The following is a 24,092-nucleotide window of genomic DNA, read 5'->3' on the forward strand; positions in this document are numbered from 1 at the left end:
TGCCACGTGTTTGCCATTAGCATCAATCATGCCATAACCAGAAAAATTACATTGCATTTTTTATTTTAAAAAAGGTGGGGGCCAGAGTGGACCTGGGCCTTTTCCAACTTCTGAGAGGTCTCTATTATTAAGTAAGCCTTAAGAAGCGGAATTCCATGAAGGGAGCTAGGAAACCAGGATTTTCCAAAAGGAAGTGGCATTTGCACTGATCGTGGTAGGGCAGCCTGGAATTCCACGGGGTTGGGGTGGCGCCTTTTCCAAGGCAGTCCTGGGCTTGCGCAGGGCTGCGGCTGCTCTGGGCGTGGTTCCGGGAAACGCAGCGGCGCCGACCTTGGGTCTCGCACATTCTTCACGTCCGTTCGCAGGGTCACCAGGATCTTCGCCGCTACACTTGTGGGCCCCCCGGCGACGCTTCCCGCTCCGCCCCTAAGTCGGGAAGGTTCCTTGCGGTTCGCGGCGTGCCGGACGTGACAAACGGAAGCCGCACGTCTCACTAGTACCCTCGCAGACGGACAGCTCCAGGGAGCAATGGCAGCGCGCCGACCGCGATGGGCTGTGGCCAATAGCGGCTGCTCAGCAGGGCGCGCCGGGAGCAGCGGCCGGGAAGGGGCGGTGCGGGAGGCGGGGTATGGGGCGGCAGTGTGGCCCCTGTTCCTGCCCGCGCGGTGTTAGGCGTTCTGCAAGCCTCCGGAGCGCACGTCGGCAGCCGGCTCCCTCGTTGACCGAATCACCGACCTCTCTCCCCAGCTGTATTTCCAAAATGTCGCTTTCTAACAAGCTGACGCTGGACAAGCTGGACGTTAAAGGGAAGCGGGTCGTTATGAGGTAATTCCGCACGTTTGCCCGCGTGCTCTCTGTGCTCTGTCGCAAACCTCTTTGGCCGGAGCCGACCTGTTCTCTCGTTTGCTCTAAGTTGCTTTTAGCTTTTGGCTGGGCCCCAGGGGTCCTACGCTTGGAGGGCGAGGCTGCTCACGGGTTTGGTGGTTTCTGGCCGCATTTTCCCCAGCCCAGAAAGCAGCCGAAGTCACCCTTCGGGGATGGATCCCACTGAGGAAGGGCTGAGATTGCCGCTGGGACCCATTTTGTCCTTTTTCCTATTGGTGAAATGCAGTTCCGTTGCCTCCAGCTCCCAGTCGGCGAGATGGGACTTAATGCTTATCCTGCAAATCTCTAGGCTTCAAGGAAGGGACCTTGAAAGGTCATTTTGTTAATTTCCCTTCCCCCACGCTCCTAGACCGTCGCAGCCAAATGAGAAACGGCCCACATCTCACAGGTCCCTGCACAAAAGGATATTTTTCCAAGAGGATGTTGATTTAACTGTTCAGGAGTAGACCCCCCCCCCCAGCCACTAAAGAATTGGGGTGGGAGGGTAGGGCGGGGCGCACCGGAGGAGGCCTTGCAGAGCTTATGTAACAGGCCTCTGCTGCCCTGCAGCGTGGTATCGTTGGACTCTTGCGCACAGGATTTGCATCAGGATTGTGACATACTAGGTAATGGTAGAGCAGGGTGTGGCTGCTCATACTTGCTGGCCTCCAACCTCATCCCCACGTGTGGCTAGAAAAGTAGAATTTTAAAAGTGGGGGAAGGTTCCTCCTGCACTTTGGGTCTCTTACTCTGCGCATGTGGATCTCTGGTCACTTGCCAATACGGCTTGTCTCTTATCTGCCAGAATTGTTTGTATAGTGTGGAGCTTTTACATTTATCCTTTTTGTCACGTGTGGTATATTTGTGCATGCCAGGAGCAAGGTGCAGGAGGATGAGTCGGTATGTAACTGATGGACTTGACTGTTCATATACCTTAACAGGATCCAAGAGTGGTGTTTTTGAGGGGTCATAAAGGTTTCTGTTGATAGCATTTTGCAACCTTGACCTTTTTGGGAAGTGGTTGATTGATGGGTAGGCATGTGCTGGTGTAATCTAGCCCCTTTTCCAATTTGGGCTGGTTCAAATGAGGGCTTGTGTTGGAAATTAACAGACACGTAAGTCAGTAGGAGATCTCCCTTTACTCTAACTTTAAACATATGAGGAGACCTTTGAGTTAGGGAACTGTATGGGTACCCTAAAAGGACATGTAGCTCTCCCTTTCTCTCTAATTTCACTTTGGTCAATATTACTTTGCAGGTAACCTCTGCCCTGCTATGGAGATAGAAGAACCCAGTAATTTATGTCCATGAAAAATGCCTGGTTTCCACATTTCCCCAAATGACATAGGCCTTTGTAATCTGGACAAAGTAGGAATCACAGCCATGTTAGTACTAGAGGAGTGCCCTTTCTGGCCCTCATACAATCCTAAAAAAAGGGGATAGACCCTGTAAAAAAAACAGGACAGGTGGACATTGGCATGCAACTAGCTTTTAGGTTTTAATTAGTTCCTTGCATCTCCCCTGTGTTTGAGGCTGATTCTTCCAGATGCATGGACCAACTAAAAGACAAGGAGTGGGACATCATGCTGATAACCTTCCTATAATTGTAGTCTTGGGCTTTATTTCCTTTCTCTCTAGGGAAACTGGCTTGAGGAAGCTAGCTGGGGGTGGGATTGGAGGAGCTGCTTAACTTTTCTCCCTCTGGACCTAATAAAGTTTCATTTAGCACACACTAACCCAAAGCCTTGAAATGATTGGCTAGTCCTGTTTTGCTGATGGAAAATGACCTGTTCAGGGTTACTGAACTACCAAGTTGGTGGCAGAGCTGGGAGTAGAATCTGGGTCTCCTTGGCTATCAACTAGATCCTCTGAATATTCGAGACAATGACCAAGGATACGTTGAAATAGAACTTTCTCTTGTCATCTGGATACCTTCTACTTATTTAGGCTGAGGACAGGAAGTTACATCGTTCCCTGATTATTAATGTATTTCTTCTGAACAGAGAGTCACATTGTAGGCCTACTTTTTTGGAGGTGCCTAGGCAGCCATGTGGTGTCAGCTCAATTCCTTTTTGTTTCAACGTGGTGGTTGCTGGCAGTGTTTCCGGAATGGGGCTTCCTGAGTAGTGGCTGCCTCATTTGTCGTCTTTGTCCTGCAGAAGTGAGCTCTGGTATTTGCTGACTCTTCTGGTCCACTGGTTTGGATTGCCAAGGGAAATTGATTTGTTGAGGGAACATGGGATAGCCAGAAACCTCTGACTTCTTAATTACCAGGTTCCATCTTAGTTTTTTAGGACTCCCCGGTGGTTGACTTTACAGCCTCTTTGAATACACTTCTGCTTATTTTTGTGGTAATTTCCTTTCTTTCTCCCATAGGTTGCCAGTCATCCTTTGCCTGCTTGTAAAGCACTTCCTTTTTGCTTGCTCCTGCCTGTTTTTTTAAACCTCACTGGTTTTCTCCAACTTGTTGTAACTTGTAAAGAAACTGCTTTGATGTAGTGGGAAGAGAAACAGGAAAAAATTGAGAGCAGAGAAAAAGTCTCTAAGACACCCACAATATCCCAGTTTTCCATTTGGGGCAGTGAAGCATTGATGGACATGGTTCCTTTGAGAGTTTTTAATGGAACTGGACCTGGGACCTGAGATTTCAGGTGATAGAGACTTGATATTCTTATTCCAGCTAAATCAGTATATTTTTTAATGTTTTATTTTGAAATAATTAAAGATTCATGGGAGGTTACAAAGTTAGAGAGGTCTTGTGTTCAACCCATTTTCCCCCAATGGATGCATCTTACCTAATTTTAGAACAATTTCAAAAGTAGGAAATTGACATTGGTATAAAGTGTGTATGGTTCTATGCCATTTTATTACGTGCGTAGATTTGTGTAACCACCACCACAATCAAGATACAGAACTATTCGATCACCACCAAGATCTCCTTCATGCTACCCCTTTATAATAATAACCACCCCCCTTCCTGACTCCTGGTAACTACCGATCTGTCCACTGTTTCTAAAATTTTGTCACTTCAAAAATACTATACAGCTAGAATCACATGGTATATAACCTTTTGGGATTAACTTTTTTCACTTAGCATAATGTCCTCAAAATTTATCTACATTGTCACATGTATCAAAAGTTCATACCTGTGTATTGCTGAGTAGTATTCCATGGTATGGATGTACCATAGTTTAACTACCATTGAAGAGTATTAGGGTTGTTTCTGATTTGGGGCTATTACAAATAAAGCTGCTGTGAACATTTGTATACAAGTCTTGGTATGGACATATGCTGTTATTTTTCATGGGTAAACACCTAGGAGTGGAATTGCTGGGCCGCGTCCTTTTGAGGTATCCCCAGACTGTTTTCCAAGGTGGCCGCAGCATTTCACATTTCTACCAGCAGTATGTGAGTAATCAGTTTCTCTGCTTCATTACCAGCTATTTTAGTTATTCTTTGTTCTGATGGATATGTAGTAATAACTGACTTTGTGCCTGAAGCAAAGCTCAGGAGTGTTATAAGGAAACGGAAAAAAAAATTGTGCGTATTTTATGTAAAATGGAACAAGTAGAATCTGTAGGCAAGAGCAGTTCCTGTGTTGGAGTCCTCAGAGGAGAAGCTAAAAGCAGAGCCGTTGTGAGTGTAGGAGATGAGGGGAGGTAATCCAGAGGGCATTGAGGAGAGAGTATAAACCAAGTCTAATTCATTAGTAAGCTGACACCATGGCAGCTTGGATAGATGAGACAGTTTCTTAGGTGTCTCTGCCCAAAGATATTCCTCCCTGTAAGGGTTGGGGGTAGAGAGTAGCACTGCAAGAAGTGGCTTGTGCCCATCCTTTTGCCATTAACCCTTTTGAGCATAGGCCTTCTGGGAGGTTGCATGGGGGAAAATGACCCATGGTAATGGGATATTCTTTCTTCTTTGGAATGTACTTTAAGGCTGGCAGGCTCCTTGTTCAGGATATTTAAAGAAGACAGAGAATCAAGTGGCCTGAAACAAAGTAGAGTGTATTTCTTTCATCAGAGGCTTACTGCCTTTAATTTTGAAGACTTTAAAACATGTTTTAATATAGAATTATTTTTCCTCAACCTACCTTTGGAAAGGCTGTTCTTCAGTGAGGTAGATTGGAGTTCAGGCCTAGTGGATATAGGAAATTGGTGGTCTCCTCAGTATGTCTGTAGGAGTTTGTAATTGCCTTAGCCTTAGAGAGGAAGGGGTATTTAAAAAGGCGGAGGAAAAAGATGGAGGCTTATAATCAAGGATAGCAGCAGTCTTCTTGATTAGGTCATACTTGACTGTAGTCCCTTTGCAAGTGATGCTAGCTGTTTTTAGTAGTGGTTGATTTACTTGTCAAATCACAGAATTACATTTTGGAGAAACATATAACAACAACTAACACTTTTATGGCACTTACTGTGTGTCAGGTACACTTCTAAGCACTTTATAAATTGCTGACTTAATTCTCTCAGTAACTACGAGGTAGATACTGTTATCCCGATGAGAAAAAAATCACTTAAAAATGATCATGGCAGGCACAACTCTTAAACCTTAAAAATAGCCGCCATACATTATTGTTTTCATTCACATTGAAGTAGGCTGAGGTTCCACGGAGTTCAGAATAATTGGTTCTTAAGAATGATAACACAGTAATCTGTTGGGTAAGAGAGACTGCAGTACATTATTTTCTTGTGTGGTCTTGATTACTTCCCTTCTAATTTGCCTGTTTGTCAGGTGGGCTGGGGCACATGTCCCACCCTCTCTTCTCAGGCTTTTTGAAAGAGGCTGTCTTAATGTTGTGTGTATTGCTTGAAGGACCCCTAGTCTGAAGGCCCCAGGCTTTCTCCAAAAAGAATGATTTTCTCTTAGCGTGTTTTATTTTTATTTTAATTTTTTTCTCGAGTCATGTTAGTTTCACGAGGACCCAGAAATAGTATCAAGGGAATTAGGATCAAGACGCATTCCTTATTATTCTTCACCTCTCCATCTCCTACCCAGATACTATCGTGCCAGGCCCAGACAGATATCTTTTTAGGTGGAACTGGCTTTAGCTTCCCAGATCTTCAGGGCTAGTTCCTGTGATTTAAGTTAGGTTTTATTTTTTTAAATTCTTTTTAAAGTATGAATACATACCTAAAAGGGCACAAATCACAAGTTCAAAGAATTACCACAAAATGAGCACATTTGTATGATCACTGAGGTTAAGAGAACATTACCAGAACCCCAAAGACTCTGGTGTCCTTATCCCAGTCACCACTCCCGCCATCCTCCCCATGACTAACCACTATTTTGACTTTGAATGCCACTGATTATTTTTAAGATGAGATTTGAATTTCCGACTTATTTAACTGGTTCATTAAAAGTGCATCTCCTAATCTTTGATGGAACAGTAAGTTGATCATGGTCTTGAATCTTTCTTTTTTAGAGTCGACTTCAATGTTCCTATGAAGAACAACCAGATAACAAACAACCAGAGGTAAGGTCCCTGCTAAGCCTTGGGCTGGGTTTAAGATGTGTGTAGGTACATAGGATGAAATGTTTTTCCTTTCATATTGTATTATGGAACTGTAGCAACTTAAAACGTATGATTTTGGGTTCTATCAACCCACTATCTGATCTGCTTTCTTATTTATGAGAATATACAAATATAAGCAAAATCTTAAGAAAGTGATTCCCCTCCCCTTGTTTTTTTGAAAATTAGAAGAATTTGGAGTTCATTTTCTTTTTTTGAGATAGGGTCTCACTGTGTCACCCAGACTTGAGTGTAGTGGTGTGATCACGGTTCACTGCAGCCTTAACCTTCTGGGCTCAAGCAGTCCTCTGGCCTCAGCTTCCTGAGTAGCTGGGACAACAGGTGCACACCACTACACCTGGTTAAATTAAAAAAAATTTTTTTTTGTAGAGATGGGGTCTGACTATGTTGCCTAGGCTGTTCTCAAACTCCTGGACTCAAATGATCCTCCTGCCTTGGCTTCCTAAAGTACTGGGACCACAGGTGTGAGCCCCCACACCTGGCAGAGTTATTCATTTTTAAAGAATATAAAAGTTGGCTGGGTGCAGTGGCTCACACCTGTAATCCCAGCACTTTGGAAGGCTGAGGCAGGAGGATTGCTTGAGGCCAGTAATTTGAGAACAGCCTGGCCAACATAGTAAGGACACCATCTCTATAATATAAACACACAAAAAGAATATAAAAGTTTAAGGTTACTTGGCTTCTCTTGCAAAATGAAGAACTATGTAAAAATACCAGTAGTTACTAAGGTTACATGTAGTTTTACAAGCCTCCATTCCAAATGGCTCAGATAAAGTCAGTTTTTGAGAATTTTCATTTGTTTTTGCTTCCAAAAAAACAGGAAAGACTTCAAAAGTACATTTTCAGTCAGTTTAGCTGCTCCAATATCTTGGATCCTAGATTCAGAAACAAATTTTAAGTGAGAGTACTGCTCTTGCTTTTGACTAGATTGTAAAAGGTCTTTATTTTTGTCTTTACTTTTTAATTTTTTTAATTTTTAATTTTTGTAGATTTTATATATATATATATATGGGTTACATGAGATATTTTGATATAAGCATGCAATACATAATCACATCAGGTTAAATGGGGTATCCATCAAGAAGGTTTTTAATTTTTTTTTTTTTTTTTTTGAGACAGGGCTTCGTTCTGTCGTCCAGGCTGGAGTGCAGTGGCACGATCTTGGCTCATTGCAATCTCTGCCTCCTGGGCTCAAGCGATCCTCCCATTTCAGCCTCCCAGGGAGCTGAGACCACAGGCGTGGGCCACCACACCTGGCTACTTTTTCCGTATTTTTTTTGTAGAGACAGCATTTTGCCCTTTTGCCCAGGCTGGCCTTGAACTCCTGGACCCCGCCCACCTCGGCCTCCCAAAGTGCTGGGAATACAGGCGTGAGTCACTGTGCTCCGCCTATTTTAAATTTTAAATGAAGGGTTTGTGTTGGCAAGGTGCTTTCCAATGATCTAGACCAGTGGTATCTAATAGAAATACAATGTCAGCCAAATTGTGTTAATTAAATGAAAAGGACATTTAACTTTTTTGGTACTAAGTCTTCAAGATCTGGCATGTGTTTTTATACTTACAGCACATCTCAGTTTGATCTAGTTATATATCTAGTACTCAACAGACACACATGACTAAATGACTGTCGTATTGGACAGTGCAGATCTAGACCCAGAACATTTTCAGGTATTAGTCCCAGAATAGAGCCTGTCATTTTGCCAAGCACATCCCTGCTGTACCATAGTGGCAGGGTCTTTGTGTAAGGCAGATCTGATCCCTTTTGATCTTCATTATTGTGCAACACACAGAAACGATTGGAAATATGCATATCAAGGTATTTTAAGAGTAAAGAAACATGTTTGGAAATCTTTTCATTTCCGGAAATCCATGGAGTTGATTAACAAAATGAAGCATTAGAAATAATAAAACTTGCTGATAAGGGATAGTCCTGAAAACTAATTGGTTCCATTGCACAAACTTTGTACCTGATACAGATTTTTAAATTTGATATAAATGAGTTCTTCTATCTACTAAATATTAATAGCATATTTTAAAAATACAGCTTTTTTAATCATTCCATTCTTTGCTCAGATGTCATCTTATCAGACTCTCCCTGGCCATCCTATCTAAAAATCTCCTCTACCGTTGTTCCCTGGTCATTTTTGTCCTCAAAAGTAGGGGGACAAAAATGGGGACAATGGTTTGTTTTTTTCTGTATCTCACCATCTGATATATTACATGTATATACACACACACACATAAATGTTTATTGTGTCTCTCCATTAGAATTTCACTTCCATGAGAACAGAGACTTTTTAAAAGAGTTTTCTGTCTCATTCTCAGAACCTGGAATGATGCCTGGCACAAAAGAAGCATTCAATAAATATTTGGTGAATAAATAAATGCTTTTCTTGATCAATTTTAATTTCTTATAAACTGGCAAAATGGCAAGTTAGTAGCAGGTTTATAACAAAACTTTTAAATATTTAAAGGGAGTTAATTTTTTGATTAATTTATAATGTAATAAACATGATACATTATGGAAACCAAGCTCTAGACAGTGCAATTATTTTTTCCTACATAAAAAAGTGACTTAGGATCTATTAATAGGTGCAGAAAAGTTACTACATGTTTTTTATTTTTCCCAAAATTTCCTTTGATGGTTTCAAGATTTGAGAATTTTATGTATTTTCCATAGTCAAATAAGAAGAGTGTTTTCAGGGGTCCCCAAGACCACCCACATATCTCATGATGATTTGCTAGGACTCAGAGTTGTTATCATGGCTAAAGTTTATTACAGTGAAAGAATGCATGACAAGATTAGGAAGAGGAAAAGACATGGGGGAGTCTAGAGAAATCCATTGGCTTCCAGTTTCCCGTGAGGGGACACATCAAGTGTTTTCCTTTCTTCAGCAGTGAAAAATGCAGTAATTATCTGCAATGTTTCTGCCTGGAGAAGCATGCTAGAGATCAGATCCCAAGATTTTTATTGGGAACTGGTCACATAGGTATCCTCTGCCTAGCAACTACCAAAATTCCAAACTTTTGCTGGGTGTGGTGGCTCACACCTGTATTCCCAGCAGTTTGGGAGGCTGAGGCCCACAGATAACTTGAGCCCAGGAGTTCAAGACCAGCCTGGACAACATGGCAAAACCCCTACAAAAAATACAATTTAGCTGGGCATGGGTGCATTCCTGTAGTTCCAGCTACTTGGGAGGCTGAGGTGGGAAGATCACCTGAGGTTGAAGCTGCAGTGAGCCGAGATTGTGCCTCTCCACTCCAGCCTGCTGGGTGACAGAGTGAGACCCTGTCTCAAAAAAAAAAAAAAAACAAGGAAAAGTAAAAAAAATTCTAGACTTCTAGAGTGGGGTAGGTATTCAGCATAAATCACCATGTTTGTATAGACAGTCTAGGAAGAGCGAATAGCCCTTGTCAGTCTTGTCAGTTAACTTTGAAAGCCAAGTTCCCAGATACCAGCCAGGATCCAATCTTGCAAACAGGTCCTTCTATAGATAGTAGCCTCAGGCCTGTTATGTTAACTGTTGTCTCTGAAAGGGGCAGATACATAATGAGATTGTACAATCCTAGGTGGAGGGTTTGCATTGCATTTAACTTCTTCCCCTAAGGACCACCATTGAATTACTGATAGTAGATTTGAAGGAACTTGGAGAAGAAAAGGAGCTTTATGCTTTATGAGGTTACCGATAAACTAGTTCCCACTAATTTCTAGGAGTAACTTCGTTCTGTTTGTTGTCTTTCTTTGGTTGCAGGATTAAGGCTGCTGTCCCAAGCATCAAATTCTGCTTGGACAATGGAGCCAAGTCGGTAGTCCTTATGAGCCACCTAGGCCGGCCTGATGGTGTCCCTATGCCTGACAAGTACTCCTTAGAGCCAGTTGCTGTAGAACTCAAATCTCTGCTGGGCAAGTAAGTGCCAGGCTCTGGTGCTGGTAGACTTTGTGGCGGGGGAGGTTGTCAAGCACGTTGTTACGGGTTGTTAGCTTTCAGACTGCTCAAGTGTCTTCATCTCTTCCTTTCCTCAGGGATGTTCTGTTCTTGAAGGACTGTGTAGGCCCAGAAGTGGAGAAAGCCTGTGCCAACCCAGCTGCTGGGTCTGTCATCCTGCTGGAGAACCTCCGCTTTCATGTGGAGGAAGAAGGGAAGGGAAAAGATGCTTCTGGGAACAAGGTAGGACCTGTAATTTTGACATTATTGGGGGGTGAGGGCCTGAGTCTGTAAGAGACTGTGGTTGAAGAATAGAGAAAGCTCATTTATTTTAACTTAGACACCTTTTATTGAAGTATACAATGCCGACACAGCTTGATGGGTCATCTCAAAGTAAACACACTTGTGTAACCACAACCCAGGTCAAGGAATAGAATATTACCAGCATCCCAGAAGCCCTCCTTCGTGTTCAGGTGGTGTTTAAATATGTTTGAAAAATATGTGAGCACCTTTGTGGTGGAAGAGTATTCAGTGAATATGATGGTCATGATGATGTCACCTTGGATTTAAGGCATTTTCTTAAGACGTGTAAAGTATGTTCCTTTAAATCTCTCTTTAAATAAAGGTACAGGTATCACCTTACTTCATAAAGAAACTAAGTCTAAAAAAAAAAACAAGTTTCTGAAAGGCAGTCATATGATTAAAGTTAGAGGCAGTGGTGCTGTTGGTGGTCTTTAGAGCTCAGCCCATTCGATCAGCAAACTTTTTCTATAAATGGCCAGATAATATTTTAGGCTTTCTGTGTTGTGCAGTCACTTCCATCTACATATAGTCTCTGTTGGAACTACTCATCTCTGCTGATGTTGTGCAAAAGCAGCCGTAGATAACTCACCAAACAGATTACTGTGAACTGACAACCAGAATTCAAATATTCAATGATAAAACTGGCTCTTTGCAGATGATTTTGAATTTGCCCATTGGCTAGAAAGGAAGCTGAAGGCATTTTTTAGTACTTTCCGCTATTCTTGTCTTTAGTATCTCAGAGAACAAGATGCTCTGAGTCTAGTATCTCAGTCCCCTTTGGCTTCTCACATTTCTTAAGGTCATTGGGAGTGCCTGCTTTCAAGCAGTTTCTTTTTTTAGCACCAAAGGTGCTGGTCTTGCCTTATCCTGCTTTTGGCATGGTCTTGCTACAGTATTAGGAGTCAAATGCTGACCTAAAATTTGGTGTCCTTTTAAACTGGAACTCATGATGCATGAACTCTAGGGCTTAGAAGTGGCAGGAGGCAAAGGGCAAATTGAAGCAAAACTTTTTATTTAGGAAATGATGAGCCGGCCATGTAGTCTATGACTTTTTTAGTTAATTGACTTGACATTCACTATCTAATGGCTTTTAATACCTGGTTCAGGAGTCGGTCCCAAGTTCAAAATGGATTAAAAAACCAGTGAGGCTGGGCGCGGTGCCTCATGCCTGTAATCCCAGCACTTTGGGAGGCCGAGGTGGGTGGATTACGAAGTCAGGAGTTCGAGACCAGCCTGGCCAACATGGGGAAACCTTGTTTCTACTAAAAATACAAAAAAGTCAGGCATGGTGGCAAGTGCCTGTAATCCCAGCTACTCGGGAGGCTGAGGCAGGAGAATTGCTTGAACCCAGGATGTGGAGGTTGCAGTGAGCCAAGTTTGCACCACTGCATTCCAGCCTGGGCAACAGAGCAAGACTCTGTCTCAAAAAAAAAAAAAAAAAAAAAAAACCACAAAAACAAAGTGAGGACATGAGGACATAAACATTTTCCCTTTATCCAAAGTGCCCACATTGATCTTTTAAGGGCCTTTTCTTTCTTCTAGTTATTTGCAGATCAGTAAATGAGAAATGAGTTCTGATTGATATTGTTTATTTCCATGGCACCTTTTTTCATGAAGAGCTTTCAATTTACCCTGTTTTTCCTTAAATATCTTTTTAAAGAGACAGGGTCTTGTTCTGTTGCCCATGGTGGAGTGCAGTGGCATGATCATAACTCATTGCAGCCTCAAACTTGTGGGCTGAAGTGATCCTCCTGCCTCATCCTTGCAGAGAGCTAGGACTACAGGCACATACCACCATGCCCAACTGACTTTTACTTTTTTTTTTTTTTTTGGTAGAGACGTGGTCTTGCTATGTTGCCTAGGCTCATCTTGAACTCCTGGGCTTAAGTGATCCTCCCATGTTGGCCTCCCAAAGTGTTGGGATTATAGGTGTGAGCTACTGCCCCTGGCCTCCTTAAATAGTTCTTAAACGGAGGGGTTATTATGCCTTTTTGATAGAAGGGAAAATTTCAGAGCAACTTCCCAAAGGTGACACAATGAATTAGTGTCAGAGCTGGACATAGAACTCAGGTCTCCTTACATTTGAGCATTGTTATCATTACTACATGTGTCATCTTCCAATCACTAGTGGCAGATGTTATTCTATTCTAGAGAGGTTATGGGAGTGCCACAATCTTCAATTTTAGCATTAGTGCCTCTGCAATTCTTTGGGTCTTTAGGGAAAAGCCCCATTTTTTATGGCAGTCCCCTTCACCTCCTTGATACATAGGAGCATAGGAGTGGGCAGTGACTTAAAATGAACATCTGCTTTGTGCTATGCACTCTTCTGTGTCCTGTCCCCTTTCATCTGGCTTGCTTCCTGTGCCTCTTTGCTTAATCTCCTGCCAGAGACTCTCTGTTTTGCTTATCCTCCCATCTTGCTTTCTGTCTCCTTTGGGGTATCCCTTGATGGCAAACTGACATTTTAAAGCTCTATGTTTAACTTCTACATTTTCTTCCTCTCTTTTTGTAGAAGTATATTTCTTGTTTTCCCAGATGCCTAGCTTCCAGAGAAGGTCATGAAATACCTCTTTGTCAATGTGAAGTGTTTCTGAGGTTCTTTTCTGTTGTCATGTTTCCATCTGCCTTCTCTGTCCCAGCTCGCCCTTGTTGCTTTTATGAGGAATATGTGTGAGAGCCCCTTCCACTTCGCAGAAAGGCCTTGGGAGCCAGCAGCTTGAGTCAAGTATGATACTATCACAAGGAGAATGTTTAAAATGAGGAACAGAGTCAAGGAGAGGGAAGGATAATCAGAACCTTGAGCTGAAGACTGGTGAGAGGCTAGTGGGGTGTGGTTAACTTCATGTGATTAGAGGTAAAGCCATCGTTCAGGAATATTAGGTTTGCAATTTGAGGAAAGTTAAGGGAGAGCAGAAACATGCAGAAATGACCAAAGTACCTGGAATATTTGGAAGAAAGAACACATCCTACTGCTGGTTGTAAAAAATCGCTGTCCCGCCTACTCAGGGTCTTTAGAGATTTTCAAGAGGACTCTTGGTATATGAAATGCTTTTATAGTTGTCTTTGGAGCCATCACGTTTTCTGTTTTTGTTTTTCTCTATAGGTTAAAGCCGAGCCAGCCAAAATAGAAGCTTTCCGAGCTTCACTTTCCAAGCTAGGGGATGTCTATGTCAATGATGCTTTTGGCACTGCCCACAGAGCCCACAGGTACCAATAACCTTGTAGACTACCACACTGAGAACAGTATTCCTATTTACTTGAGTAGCCCAAGCTCTGGGTTGTTTTTGGAGAGTTTTGTGTTATACTGTAATCCTTTCAGCTTCTCTAATTGGAACTGCCACTATGGCTTTTGTTGAGTAGCTCTCATCCAAAGAGGAAATAAAGGTAAAAAAATGTTGGTAATTGTAGGGCTTTTTGTGGAGTTTCAGGAAGAGGTTGCTCTTTCTTACCTTAGATATTTTGTACAGAGTTATCCTTGTATGAACGTTACAAGATCAGACTCTCATGCTGTCAGTAGGAAGCAAATTGAGGAATCCTCTTCTGCTGTCATCAACCGGCCAATTACTTACTGTGATTTGCCCTTTGGCCTGCTGAAGAGTGTTAACTGGGTATCTTAAATTCTACCTAAGTTCATTACTTTTTTACTCTTTCCCCTTGACCTTGCACTATTAGTTAAAAATCTTATCTTGTACCTAAGTGTTTTTTGTTGCAATGTAGAGATGAAAACCATGATTTCTTGCAGTCCAGAAGTAGAAATATTTTATTGATAAGGAGCTGGCCTCTAGGACTAGGAGGAATGATAGGGATTGACTAGAATTTGAATGTCTTTGATCTTTTCTAGCTCCATGGTAGGAGTCAATCTGCCACAGAAGGCTGGTGGGTTTTTGATGAAGAAGGAGCTGAACTACTTTGCAAAGGCCTTGGAGAGCCCAGAGCGACCCTTCCTGGCCATCCTGGGCGGGTATGAGAACTCTTTAAGATCATGCTTTAAGTATTGTTTGCCTGGTAGTAGGCCATAACTTGGGTGGTTTATTGTCATATAGCTCAGTCACACTGGGTAACTGAGGATAATTTAATAAAGGAACTACAGGCTGGGCATGGTGGCTCACACCTGTAATCCCAGCACTTTGGGAGGGCCCAGGCAGGAAGATTGTTTGAGCCCAGGAGTTTGAGATGGGCCCAGACAACAAAGTGAGATCCCATGTCTACAAAAAAAATTAGCTGGGTGGTGGTGGTATGCACCTGTGGTCCCAGCTACCAGAGAGGCTGAGGTGGGAGGATCACTTGAGCCTGGGAGGTAGAGGCTGCAGTGCACTGTGATCATGCCACTGCACTCCAGCCTGGGTGACAGAGCAAGACCGTTTGAAAATAAATAAATAAACGAACGAACTACATACAGAGGTGTGGGTAGGGTTCAGGGAAACTGCAAAGGGACAGTACAGTAATTTGGGGCTACCAACAGGCATCACCATCTCTATGCCTGAAGGGACAAAGGGAGGGGAATGGTTATCAGAATTCAGAGAGGAAAGTTGATGTGGAGAGAGCTATCTGATAGGAACTGTAGCCTTTGGTCAAAGGACACGAGATCTGGTTGGGAGGGGGAGCCAGGGCAATAAATATTCTGATCTCCTTTCAGTCTCCTGCTGCTGCACCCCCTCCCACGCTCAATTTGGCTGAAACTCAAATGGAAGCCAGAGCGTAAGAAAGCTCCTTGATGTAGTCCATGCAGGTCCTCCTCCTGTGATGCAACAGGGTAGAGAAGGATAGAAGATGGCTCTGCAGGGAAGAATGGGAAAGATCCACCATAGGTGCTCATTTAGCAATTTTGAAGTGCTTGAGCCTTTTACGTACATATAACCTGGCAGGGTATAACTATGAAAACCTCTTCATATGTGTTTAATATATAATTTAGACCTCATTTCTCCAGATTACATACGTATTTTATCTTTTCTCCTATAGGGAAAGGCAGCAAGTAGACAATGATTTTCCAATGGCTTAGTTAAAAATAGAAATTTCAGAATTGAGAGTTGAGAGGAGGATAAATTTTAGGTGATAAAGTAGGGAGAGCCAGCACTGCTTGGATAAGAATTTCCTGTGACTTGGTGTGGTGATGAAAGTGTGCTGATGAAAATTGACTCTGGAGTTGGGTGTCAATTTCAGGTAGCATAGTTGCTTATACTGTTTGGCTCTGTGTCTCTACCCAAATATCATCTCGAATTACAATCCCCACGTGTTGTGGGAGGGACCTGGTGATTGGATCATGGGGGCGGTTCCCCCCATACTGTTCTTGTGATAGTGTTGTTTGGCAGTTCCACCCTGGCTCGCCTCTGTCTTGCCACCACGTAAGATGTGACTTGCTTCCCCTTTGCCTTCCGCCATGATTGTAAATTTCCTGAGGCCTCTCCAGCCATGTGGAAGTGTGAGTCAATTAAACCTTTCTTTATAAATTACCAAGTCTCAGGTAGTCCTTTATAGCATTGTAAACATGGGCTAATACAGTTGCTCTCTAGGCTTTATGAGCCCAGTTTCAGAGTCTTAAAAATAACTCAGGTATATACAGGTTATTGTGTTTTGTTCTTTGAAAAAGGTATATATTCCTGGGCTTTGTTCTCCAACTTTCTGTAGACCTGGAATATGGGAGTGAGTGCCACCTAGTGCCACCTTATGGTTAGGTTTTTAGGTTCAGACTGAAATAGCTGTTACGGGGAATTGGATGTGAGATTTTTTTGCCACCTTTCTTGCAGTGTAGTTTCCCTAGGCCATTAACAGTTTTTGGGAAAACTTTTATATTTTATTAAACAAACTTTATTGTAAGAAACACTCATATGTACAGAAGTTGAGAGAATAGTATAGTAAACTCCCAGGTATCCATTACCCTGTTTCAACAGTTAATTGACATTTTTGCTAATCTTGTTTATGTCCTAACTCTGTTTTGTCAGGAATGTATACACACACACACACACACATATATATATACACACACAATCACACATATGTATATATTCCTGACAAAGTGAATACAAGTGAAATAAATATGTGTATATATATGTGTGTGTGTGTATAGATCTGTATATAGATATTTTAGATAGATATAGATCTATATATAGATATTTTAGATACATAGATATATCTATATATATAGATCTAGATCTATATATAGATATTTTTTTTTTTTCTGATACAGGGTCTCACTCTGCTGCCCAGGCTGAAGTGCGGTGGCATGATCACAGCTCACTGCAGCTTCGACCTTCCAGGCTTAAGCGATCCTCCCACCTCAGCCTCCTGAGTAGCTGGGACTACAGGCATGCATCACCATGCCTGGCTAATTTTTGAATTTTTTGTAGAGACAGGGTCTCATTGTGTTGCCCAGGCTGGTCTCGAACTCCTGGGCTCAGGCGATCTGCCTGCCTTGTTCTCCCAAGATGTTGAGATTACAGGCGTGAGCTTGTGCCCTGCTGTCAGGAATGTTTTTAAGTTAGCCTTGGACATCATACACTTTCACTTACATAGGTTGAGTATCTTTTATCTGAAATGCTTGGGACCATAAATGTTTTGGATTTCAGATTTATTTTTGGATTTTGGAATATTTGCATGGTACTTACCAGTTGAGCATCCTAATCTGAAAATATGAAATCTGAAATGTTCCAATGATATTTCCTTTGAGCTCAAACAGTTTTGATCTTGGAGGATTTCAGATTTTTGGATTAGGGATACTCAACCTGTAATACTCCTGTATACATCTTGTAATTGATAAGCAGATATCTTTTAAATAATCACCATATTATACCTAACAAATTTAGCAGTTTTGTTACTATCATCTAATACCCAATCTGTATTCAGATGTTCTTGATCATCTCAGAAGTGTCTTTTTACAGTTGGTTTGTTTTAATAAGGATTCAAATGAAGTCCATGCACTGCCTTTGGCTTTTAGGTATCTCTTGTAATAATCCCCTATTTGTTATTTTCATTCTGTTGATTTGTTGAAGAAACAGGCATTTGAGCTGTAAGCTATTCTTTAGAAGAAATTGAACTCCTTTCTAACTGCTTTCTTCCCTTTGTGTGTGTGTGTGTGTGTGTGTGTGTATTTAAAACAATCTATCTTTACCCTTGGTGGTAGCCAATCTTTACAACTGAAATAAATAGTAAATAGTTTCTTGCCGTCCGTTCACCCACATCACTGTTGTTTCATACCTCCTTTTCACAAATCCTAGCATAGGGTCTCTCACCGGATAGGCATTGTCTTGTTTATTGAATGAAGAAGGAAACAGATGCAAGGTGATTTGTCCATGTAAGTGGGATTTAGTTATATGGGAATGTTTATGGAAGGCAAGCTATTACTTTGTTTCTCTTTAGTTTGGATCTTTTTTGTCTCATAGGGAGATGAAAGATACATGTGTATTTATCTTATTTCCGTCTACTAGAAAATAAGCTCCCAAAGGGTAGGGATCTTTCTGTTGCCTTTGCCTTCTAATGTTTCTCAAAGACCTAGAATAGTGCTTGGCACAGAGTAGGTGCCCAGTAAATGTGCTGAATTGGGTGATCCAACAAAAATATATGCCATAAAGAAAATGTCCCAGGCTGGGCATGGTGGCTTAGGCATGTAACCCTAGTGCTTTGGAAGGCCAAGTCAGGAGGATCACTTGAGCTTAGGAGTTTGAGACTAGCCTGGGCAACATAGTGAGACCTTGTCTCTACAAAAAAATTAAAAAAAAAAAAATTATCCAGGGGTAGTGTACGCCTGTGGTCGCAGCTACTTGAGAGGCTGAGGCAAGAGGATTGCTTGAGCCTAGGAGTTCCAGGTTACAGTGAGCTATGATTGTACCACTGCACTCCAGCCTCGGCAACAGAGTGAGACTTTGTGTTGAAAAGAGAGAGAAAAAAATGTCCCAGCTACTGAGCATAGGGTATGACTTTAGGAATATATATTTTTGTTCAGTATATATTTATTTAGTATACAGTCCGATCCCTGCTCTAAGGTTAGGATAGTTCTGAGTGGCTCCGGGATCCCACAATTAGCAATCGTGCTTAGATACAATTAGCAATCTTGATGCTCTGAATTTGTGTGTGTGTGTGTGTGTGTGTGTGTGTGTGTGTGTGTGTGTTGGGGAATGTGCAAAATAGATTTGGAACCCATAGTTTCCTTAGATGAGAGTAGGTCTTCTGAGCTCTGCTTAAAAGAAGAATATGGATTTAAATCTGTTGTCCGTCAGCTTCTAGGTAGAATTAAAAAAAAAATTGTACTGATGGTAAGTGGGGTGAGGAATTTTTTTTTTTTTTTCAGTGATAATAACTCAATCCTCTATTTGACAAAGAAGAAGGAGAAGGAAGAGGAAGAAAAAGAAAGTGGGATAAAGGATCAGAAAGGGAGGAAAATAGAAAAAATTAGAGTATGACTCCAGGGTAGACCTGTTTTGTTGTCACTGGGTTGGTTGGTTGGTTTGTCTGTTGTATTTTTCATATGTTTTACCATGTTGGCCAGGCTGGTCTTGAACTCCTAGCCTGAAGTGATCAACCCGCCTCGGCCCCCCAGAGTGCCAGGACCACAGGCGTGAGCCACCACGTCCAGCCCCCACATTGCTTCTGGCCTCCGTGGTAGACCTCCCAGACGGGGCGGTCGGGCAGAGGCGCTCCTCACTTCCCAGACGGGGCGGCCGGGCAGAGACGCTCCTCACTTCTTCCCAGACGGGGCGGCCGGGCAGAGGTGCTCCTCACTTCTTCCCAGACGGGGCGGCCGGGCAGAGGTGCTCCTCATTTCTTCCCAGATGGGGCGGCCGGGCAGAGGCGCTCCTCACTTCCCAGACGGGGCGACCGGGCAGACGCGCTGCTCATTTCTTCCCAGACGGGGCGGCCGGGCAGAGACGCTCCTCACTTCTTCCCAGACAGGGCGGCCGGGCAGAGACGCTCCTCACTTCCCAGACGAGGCGACCGGGCAGAGGTGCTCCTCACTTCTTCCCAGACGGGGCAGCCGGGCAGAGGTGCTCCTCACTTCTTCCCAGACGGGGCGGCCGGGCAGAGGTGCTCCTCATTTCTTCCCAGATGGGGCGGCCGGGCAGAGGCGCTCCTCACTTCCCAGACGGGGCGACCAGGCAGACGCGCTGCTCATTTCTTCCCAGACGGGGCGGCCGGGCAGAGACGCTCCTCACTTCTTCCCAGACAGGGCGGCCGGGCAGAGACGCTCGTAACTTCTTCTCAGACGGGGCGGCCAGGCAGAGGCGCTCCTCACTTCCCAGACGATGGGTGGCCGGGCAGAGGCGCTCCTCACTTCCCAGACGATGGGTGGCCGGGCAGAGGCGCTTCTCACTTCCCAGACGATGGGTGGCCGGGCAGAGGCGCTCCTCACTTCCCAGACGATGGGTGGCCGGGCAGAGGCGCTCCTCACTTCCCAGACGATGGGTGGCCGGGCAGAGGCGCTCCTCACTTCCCAGACGATGGGTGGCTGGGCAGAGGCGCTCCTCACTTCCCAGACGATGGGTGGCCGGGCAGAGGGGCTCCTCACTTCCCAGACGGGGCGGCCGGGCAGAGGCGCTCCTCACTTCCCAGACGGGGCGGCTGGGCAGAGGCGCTCCTTACTTCTCAGATGGGGCGGCCGGGCAGAGGCGCTCCTCACTTCCCAGACGGGGCGGCCGGGCAGAGGCGCTCCTCACTTCTTCCTGGACGGGGCGGCCGGGCAGAGGCGCTCCTCACTTCTTCCCAGACGGGGCGGCCGGGCAGAGGCGCTCCTCACTTCTTCCCGGATGGGGCGGCTGGGCAGAGGCCCTCCTGGGGTGAGGAATTTTTAAAAAGATATACTGATGTCTGGAGCCATACCTTAAAAGGATTTCTTAGAAATGGATTGAGTTTTTGGGTTGGAGAAACATAGGGCAAAGTTTGGCAGTACTTTTGTCACTTTGAGACTTTCTCTGTTCCTGTGCCTTGAAATAGAAACTCAGGTTCTATGTAACATCACTTCTCTAGTCCATTCTTCTTTAAGTGCTGATTCTTGCTTTCTCTTCTAGAGCTAAAGTTGCAGACAAGATCCAGCTCATCAATAATATGCTGGACAAAGTCAATGAGATGATTATTGGTGGTGGAATGGCTTTTACCTTCCTTAAGGTGCTCAACAACATGGAGGTAGGAAACCAATGCCAAGTGGATGTGAAATAGCTCTCCATGATAATAGCAGGTTGTATAAATATAAAAAGAAAACAGTCTTTTGACATGAGCCCTGAAAATTCCCATTTTTATTTATTTTGGCAAGTCTTTCTTTTGTCTTTGCATTGTTCCTTTATATTGTATTGTGTCTGGTTCCTGTCTGCTTTGTGAGGCAGTCTTGTTTTTAGTATAGATGCTGACCTCCATCATTTTGGCTTCCCTATATAGATTGGCACTTCTCTGTTTGATGAAGAGGGAGCCAAGATTGTCAAAGACCTAATGTCCAAAGCTGAGAAGAATGGTGTGAAGATTACCTTGCCTGTTGACTTTGTCACTGCTGACAAGTTTGATGAGAATGCCAAGACTGGCCAAGCCACTGTGGCTTCTGGCATACCTGCTGGCTGGATGGTGAGTCACTTGAGTGGGTTGGTAGTGTGAGTGAACAGAAACTCTGTGGTATCATTTATTCATTGATTCAGCCAATCAACAAGCATTTTAAAACAATCTATATAGGAGATCTGTCAGAGAGGGCTCTGCGTGTTGCAGTGAGTCCCTCATTATGGAAGAATCCATGGGAGAAAAGCAGTGCTGTTGGATTACTGGCCTTCAGTAATGCAGTAATGTGTTGCAAAACCTTTTTTGTTGTTGTTGTTGTTGTTGTTGTTGCTGTTTTTTGAGACAGAGTCTCACTGTGTCACCAGGCTGGAGTGCAGTGGCACGATCTTGGCTCACTGCAACCTCTGCGTCCCAGGTTCAAGTGATTCTTCTGCCTAACCCTCCCCAGTAGCTGGGACTACAGGTGTGCACCACCATGCCCAGCTAATTCTTGTATTTTTCATAGAGATGGGGTTTCACCATGTTGGTCAGGATGATCTTGATCTCTTAACCTCGTGATCCACCCGCTTCGGCCTCCCAAAGTGTTGGGATTACAGGCTTGAGCCACTGTGCCTGGCCCATTTTTAGTTTTATCTGTTTTTTCGTCATCTGTTTAATGTGTATTAAGTACTTACTGCGTGCTGGAGATAGTGTCATGTACTTTCATGGTTTGGGTTGTTTTGGATTATGTTGCTATCTTGAAAGCTATATAAGAAAACTTTCTCATATGAAAAAATTAAGTACACTGATTACAAGCAGGGAGAAATGTAAGTGTATATTAAACACTAATATAGTTGATTTTAGGGTACTCCAAATATCATTTTGATTGCTGTATAAAATTGTATCATGTTTTTACATGCTAGTTTGCTTATTTTTCTTTTCAGGCATTCACGTATTATTTAGTTCAGTGTTTCTCAGAGTGTGTTGCTAAGACCAGCAGTATCAGTATCATTTTTGGAACTTGTTAAAAATGCAAGTTCTTGGGCCCCACCCGAGACCTACTGAATCAGGAACTGGGGATGGGGCCAAACAGTCTGTGTTTGAATAAGCCCTCCTGGTGATTCTCATGCATGGCAAAGTTTGAGTACTACTGATCTAGTTCACTGTCATTCCCAACACTATTGACATCTGTTGTTTTATGGGGGACTGTTGAATTGTAAGGTTGTTTAAAGCATCCTTGGCCACTAGATGCCAGTAGCACCCTCCCAAGTTGCAACAACAACAATATCTCTAGACATTGCCACATGCCTATCTATTGTGAAGGGGCAGCACTGACCCTGGTTGAGAACCATTGAGCTAGTTTTCACTAACATAAATAGTGTGGCTAAGAATGTCTTTATTAAATAACTTTTGAGGTTTTCCTTTAGACTTGTGATCATCCATACAGTAGAATTTTTGAGTACAAAGGGCATGAACAGGTTTATAATTTTAAAGACTGAAGGGTACTATTTGGTTCTAGAAGAAACTTTGGTGTGCAGCCCTGAGTTCTGGTCTTGGTGGAGGTGGCGTTTAAGTAGCTTTTCTTGATAGCTCATCTTCTCTTTCACCTCTACCCCTCAGGGCTTGGACTGTGGTCCTGAAAGCAGCAAGAAGTATGCTGAGGCTGTCACTCGGGCTAAGCAGATTGTGTGGAATGGTCCTGTGGGGGTATTTGAATGGGAAGCTTTTGCCCGGGGAACCAAAGCTCTCATGGATGAGGTGGTGAAAGCCACTTCTAGGGGTTGCATCACCATCATAGGTAAGCGGTCCTGTACAAAGCTAATACCTATATAATCTGACAGAATTCTGATCAGAGGAAGGTGGAATGGAGAACTTCTTCTGTGTCTCTTTATTCTGGGTAAATCTTAAGAGGTAAACAGGTAGATAATTTACAGAGGAGCCTCTTGGTAAGATAGAGTTGGGGGGTTTATCAGCTACCTTTTGGGTTGGGGAGCACACTGCCTTACAGTTTTGGTGCCAATCTCTTTTTTTTTCTTTTCTCTCTTTTCCCTTTTTACCTGGCTTTCATTCAACAGGTGGTGGAGACACTGCCACTTGCTGTGCCAAATGGAACACGGAGGATAAAGTCAGCCATGTGAGCACTGGGGGTGGTGCCAGTTTGGAGCTCCTGGAAGGTGAGGGTCTTCTGTTTTTTGGCTTGTTTGGGAGAAGGGTGGGACTGTGCAGTGAGAGGTGGGTAGAATGGAGTGGAGAAAGTTAGTAGGTAGTGTTGTCATTAGCAGTCATTACTAGCTGGGCAGTACAGAGGAACTTCAGATAAAGCTCCTGGCATCCACTGAGGCGGGGAGGGACAGATAGAAACTTGTTCTGAGAGTTATGGTCTAGTAGACCTGGAATCCACAATGTAAAAGTTGGCCAACTCCTGGCCATATATCCTAAAAAAGAGCTGGCATGTTATTGGGAAGGTAAAGTGGGGGAAATCTGGCTTACTGGGCCCTATAGTAATGCTGTCTATGTATGTGTGCTCTCTCAAAAACAGGTAAAGTCCTTCCTGGGGTGGATGCTCTCAGCAATATTTAGTACTTTACTGCACTAGTTCCTGTGCACAGCCCCTAAGTCAACTTAGCATTTTCTGCATCTCCACTTGGCATTAGCTAAAACCTTCCATGTCAAGATTCAGCTAGTGGTCAAGAGATGCAGTGCCAGGAACCCTTAAACAGTTGCACAGCATCTCAGCTCATCTTTACTGCACCCTGGATTTGCCTACATTCTTCAAGATCCCATTTGAATTTCTTAGTGACTAAACCATTGTGCATTCTAGAGTGCATATATTTATATTTTGCCTGTTAAAAGGAAAGTGAGCTGTGTTAGCTTAGTTCTCTTTTGATGTAGGTTATTATGATTAGCTTTGTCACTGTTTCACTACTCAGCATGGAAACAAGATGAAATTCCATTTGTAGGCAGGGAGACAAAATTGATGATCCATTAAGTAAACAATAAAAGTGTCCATTGAAACCGTGATTT

The 24,092-nt window shown here is 43.4% G+C and overlaps 1 protein-coding gene across 3 annotated transcripts in view; it reads left to right on the forward strand.

Moving 5' to 3' along the window:
* Positions 1-24,092, forward strand: part of PGK1 (phosphoglycerate kinase 1) — a 24,754-nt gene continuing 662 nt past the window's right edge. The window contains exons 1-11 of one of the 3 annotated variants that reach the window (XM_055269513.2): positions 1-825; positions 6,286-6,336; positions 10,146-10,301; positions 10,418-10,562; positions 13,726-13,829; positions 14,464-14,583; positions 20,618-20,732; positions 20,982-21,161; positions 22,689-22,866; positions 23,144-23,242; positions 23,608-24,089. In XM_055269513.2, coding sequence (XP_055125488.2) covers positions 629-825; positions 6,286-6,336; positions 10,146-10,301; positions 10,418-10,562; positions 13,726-13,829; positions 14,464-14,583; positions 20,618-20,732; positions 20,982-21,161; positions 22,689-22,866; positions 23,144-23,242; positions 23,608-23,648 — 1,386 coding nt within the window. In that variant the 5' untranslated portion in view covers positions 1-628 and the 3' untranslated portion in view covers positions 23,649-24,089. Of the gene's footprint in view, positions 826-6,285; positions 6,337-10,145; positions 10,302-10,417; positions 10,563-13,725; positions 13,830-14,463; positions 14,584-20,617; positions 20,733-20,981; positions 21,162-22,688; positions 22,867-23,143; positions 24,090-24,092 lie in introns of those variants that run through there. The other 2 variants (XM_055269514.2, XM_063634696.1) reach the window with 2 other exon arrangements.

Source organism: Symphalangus syndactylus, chromosome X (assembly GCF_028878055.3).
Source record: "Symphalangus syndactylus isolate Jambi chromosome X, NHGRI_mSymSyn1-v2.1_pri, whole genome shotgun sequence".
Lineage (NCBI taxonomy): Eukaryota > Metazoa > Chordata > Mammalia > Primates > Hylobatidae > Symphalangus > Symphalangus syndactylus.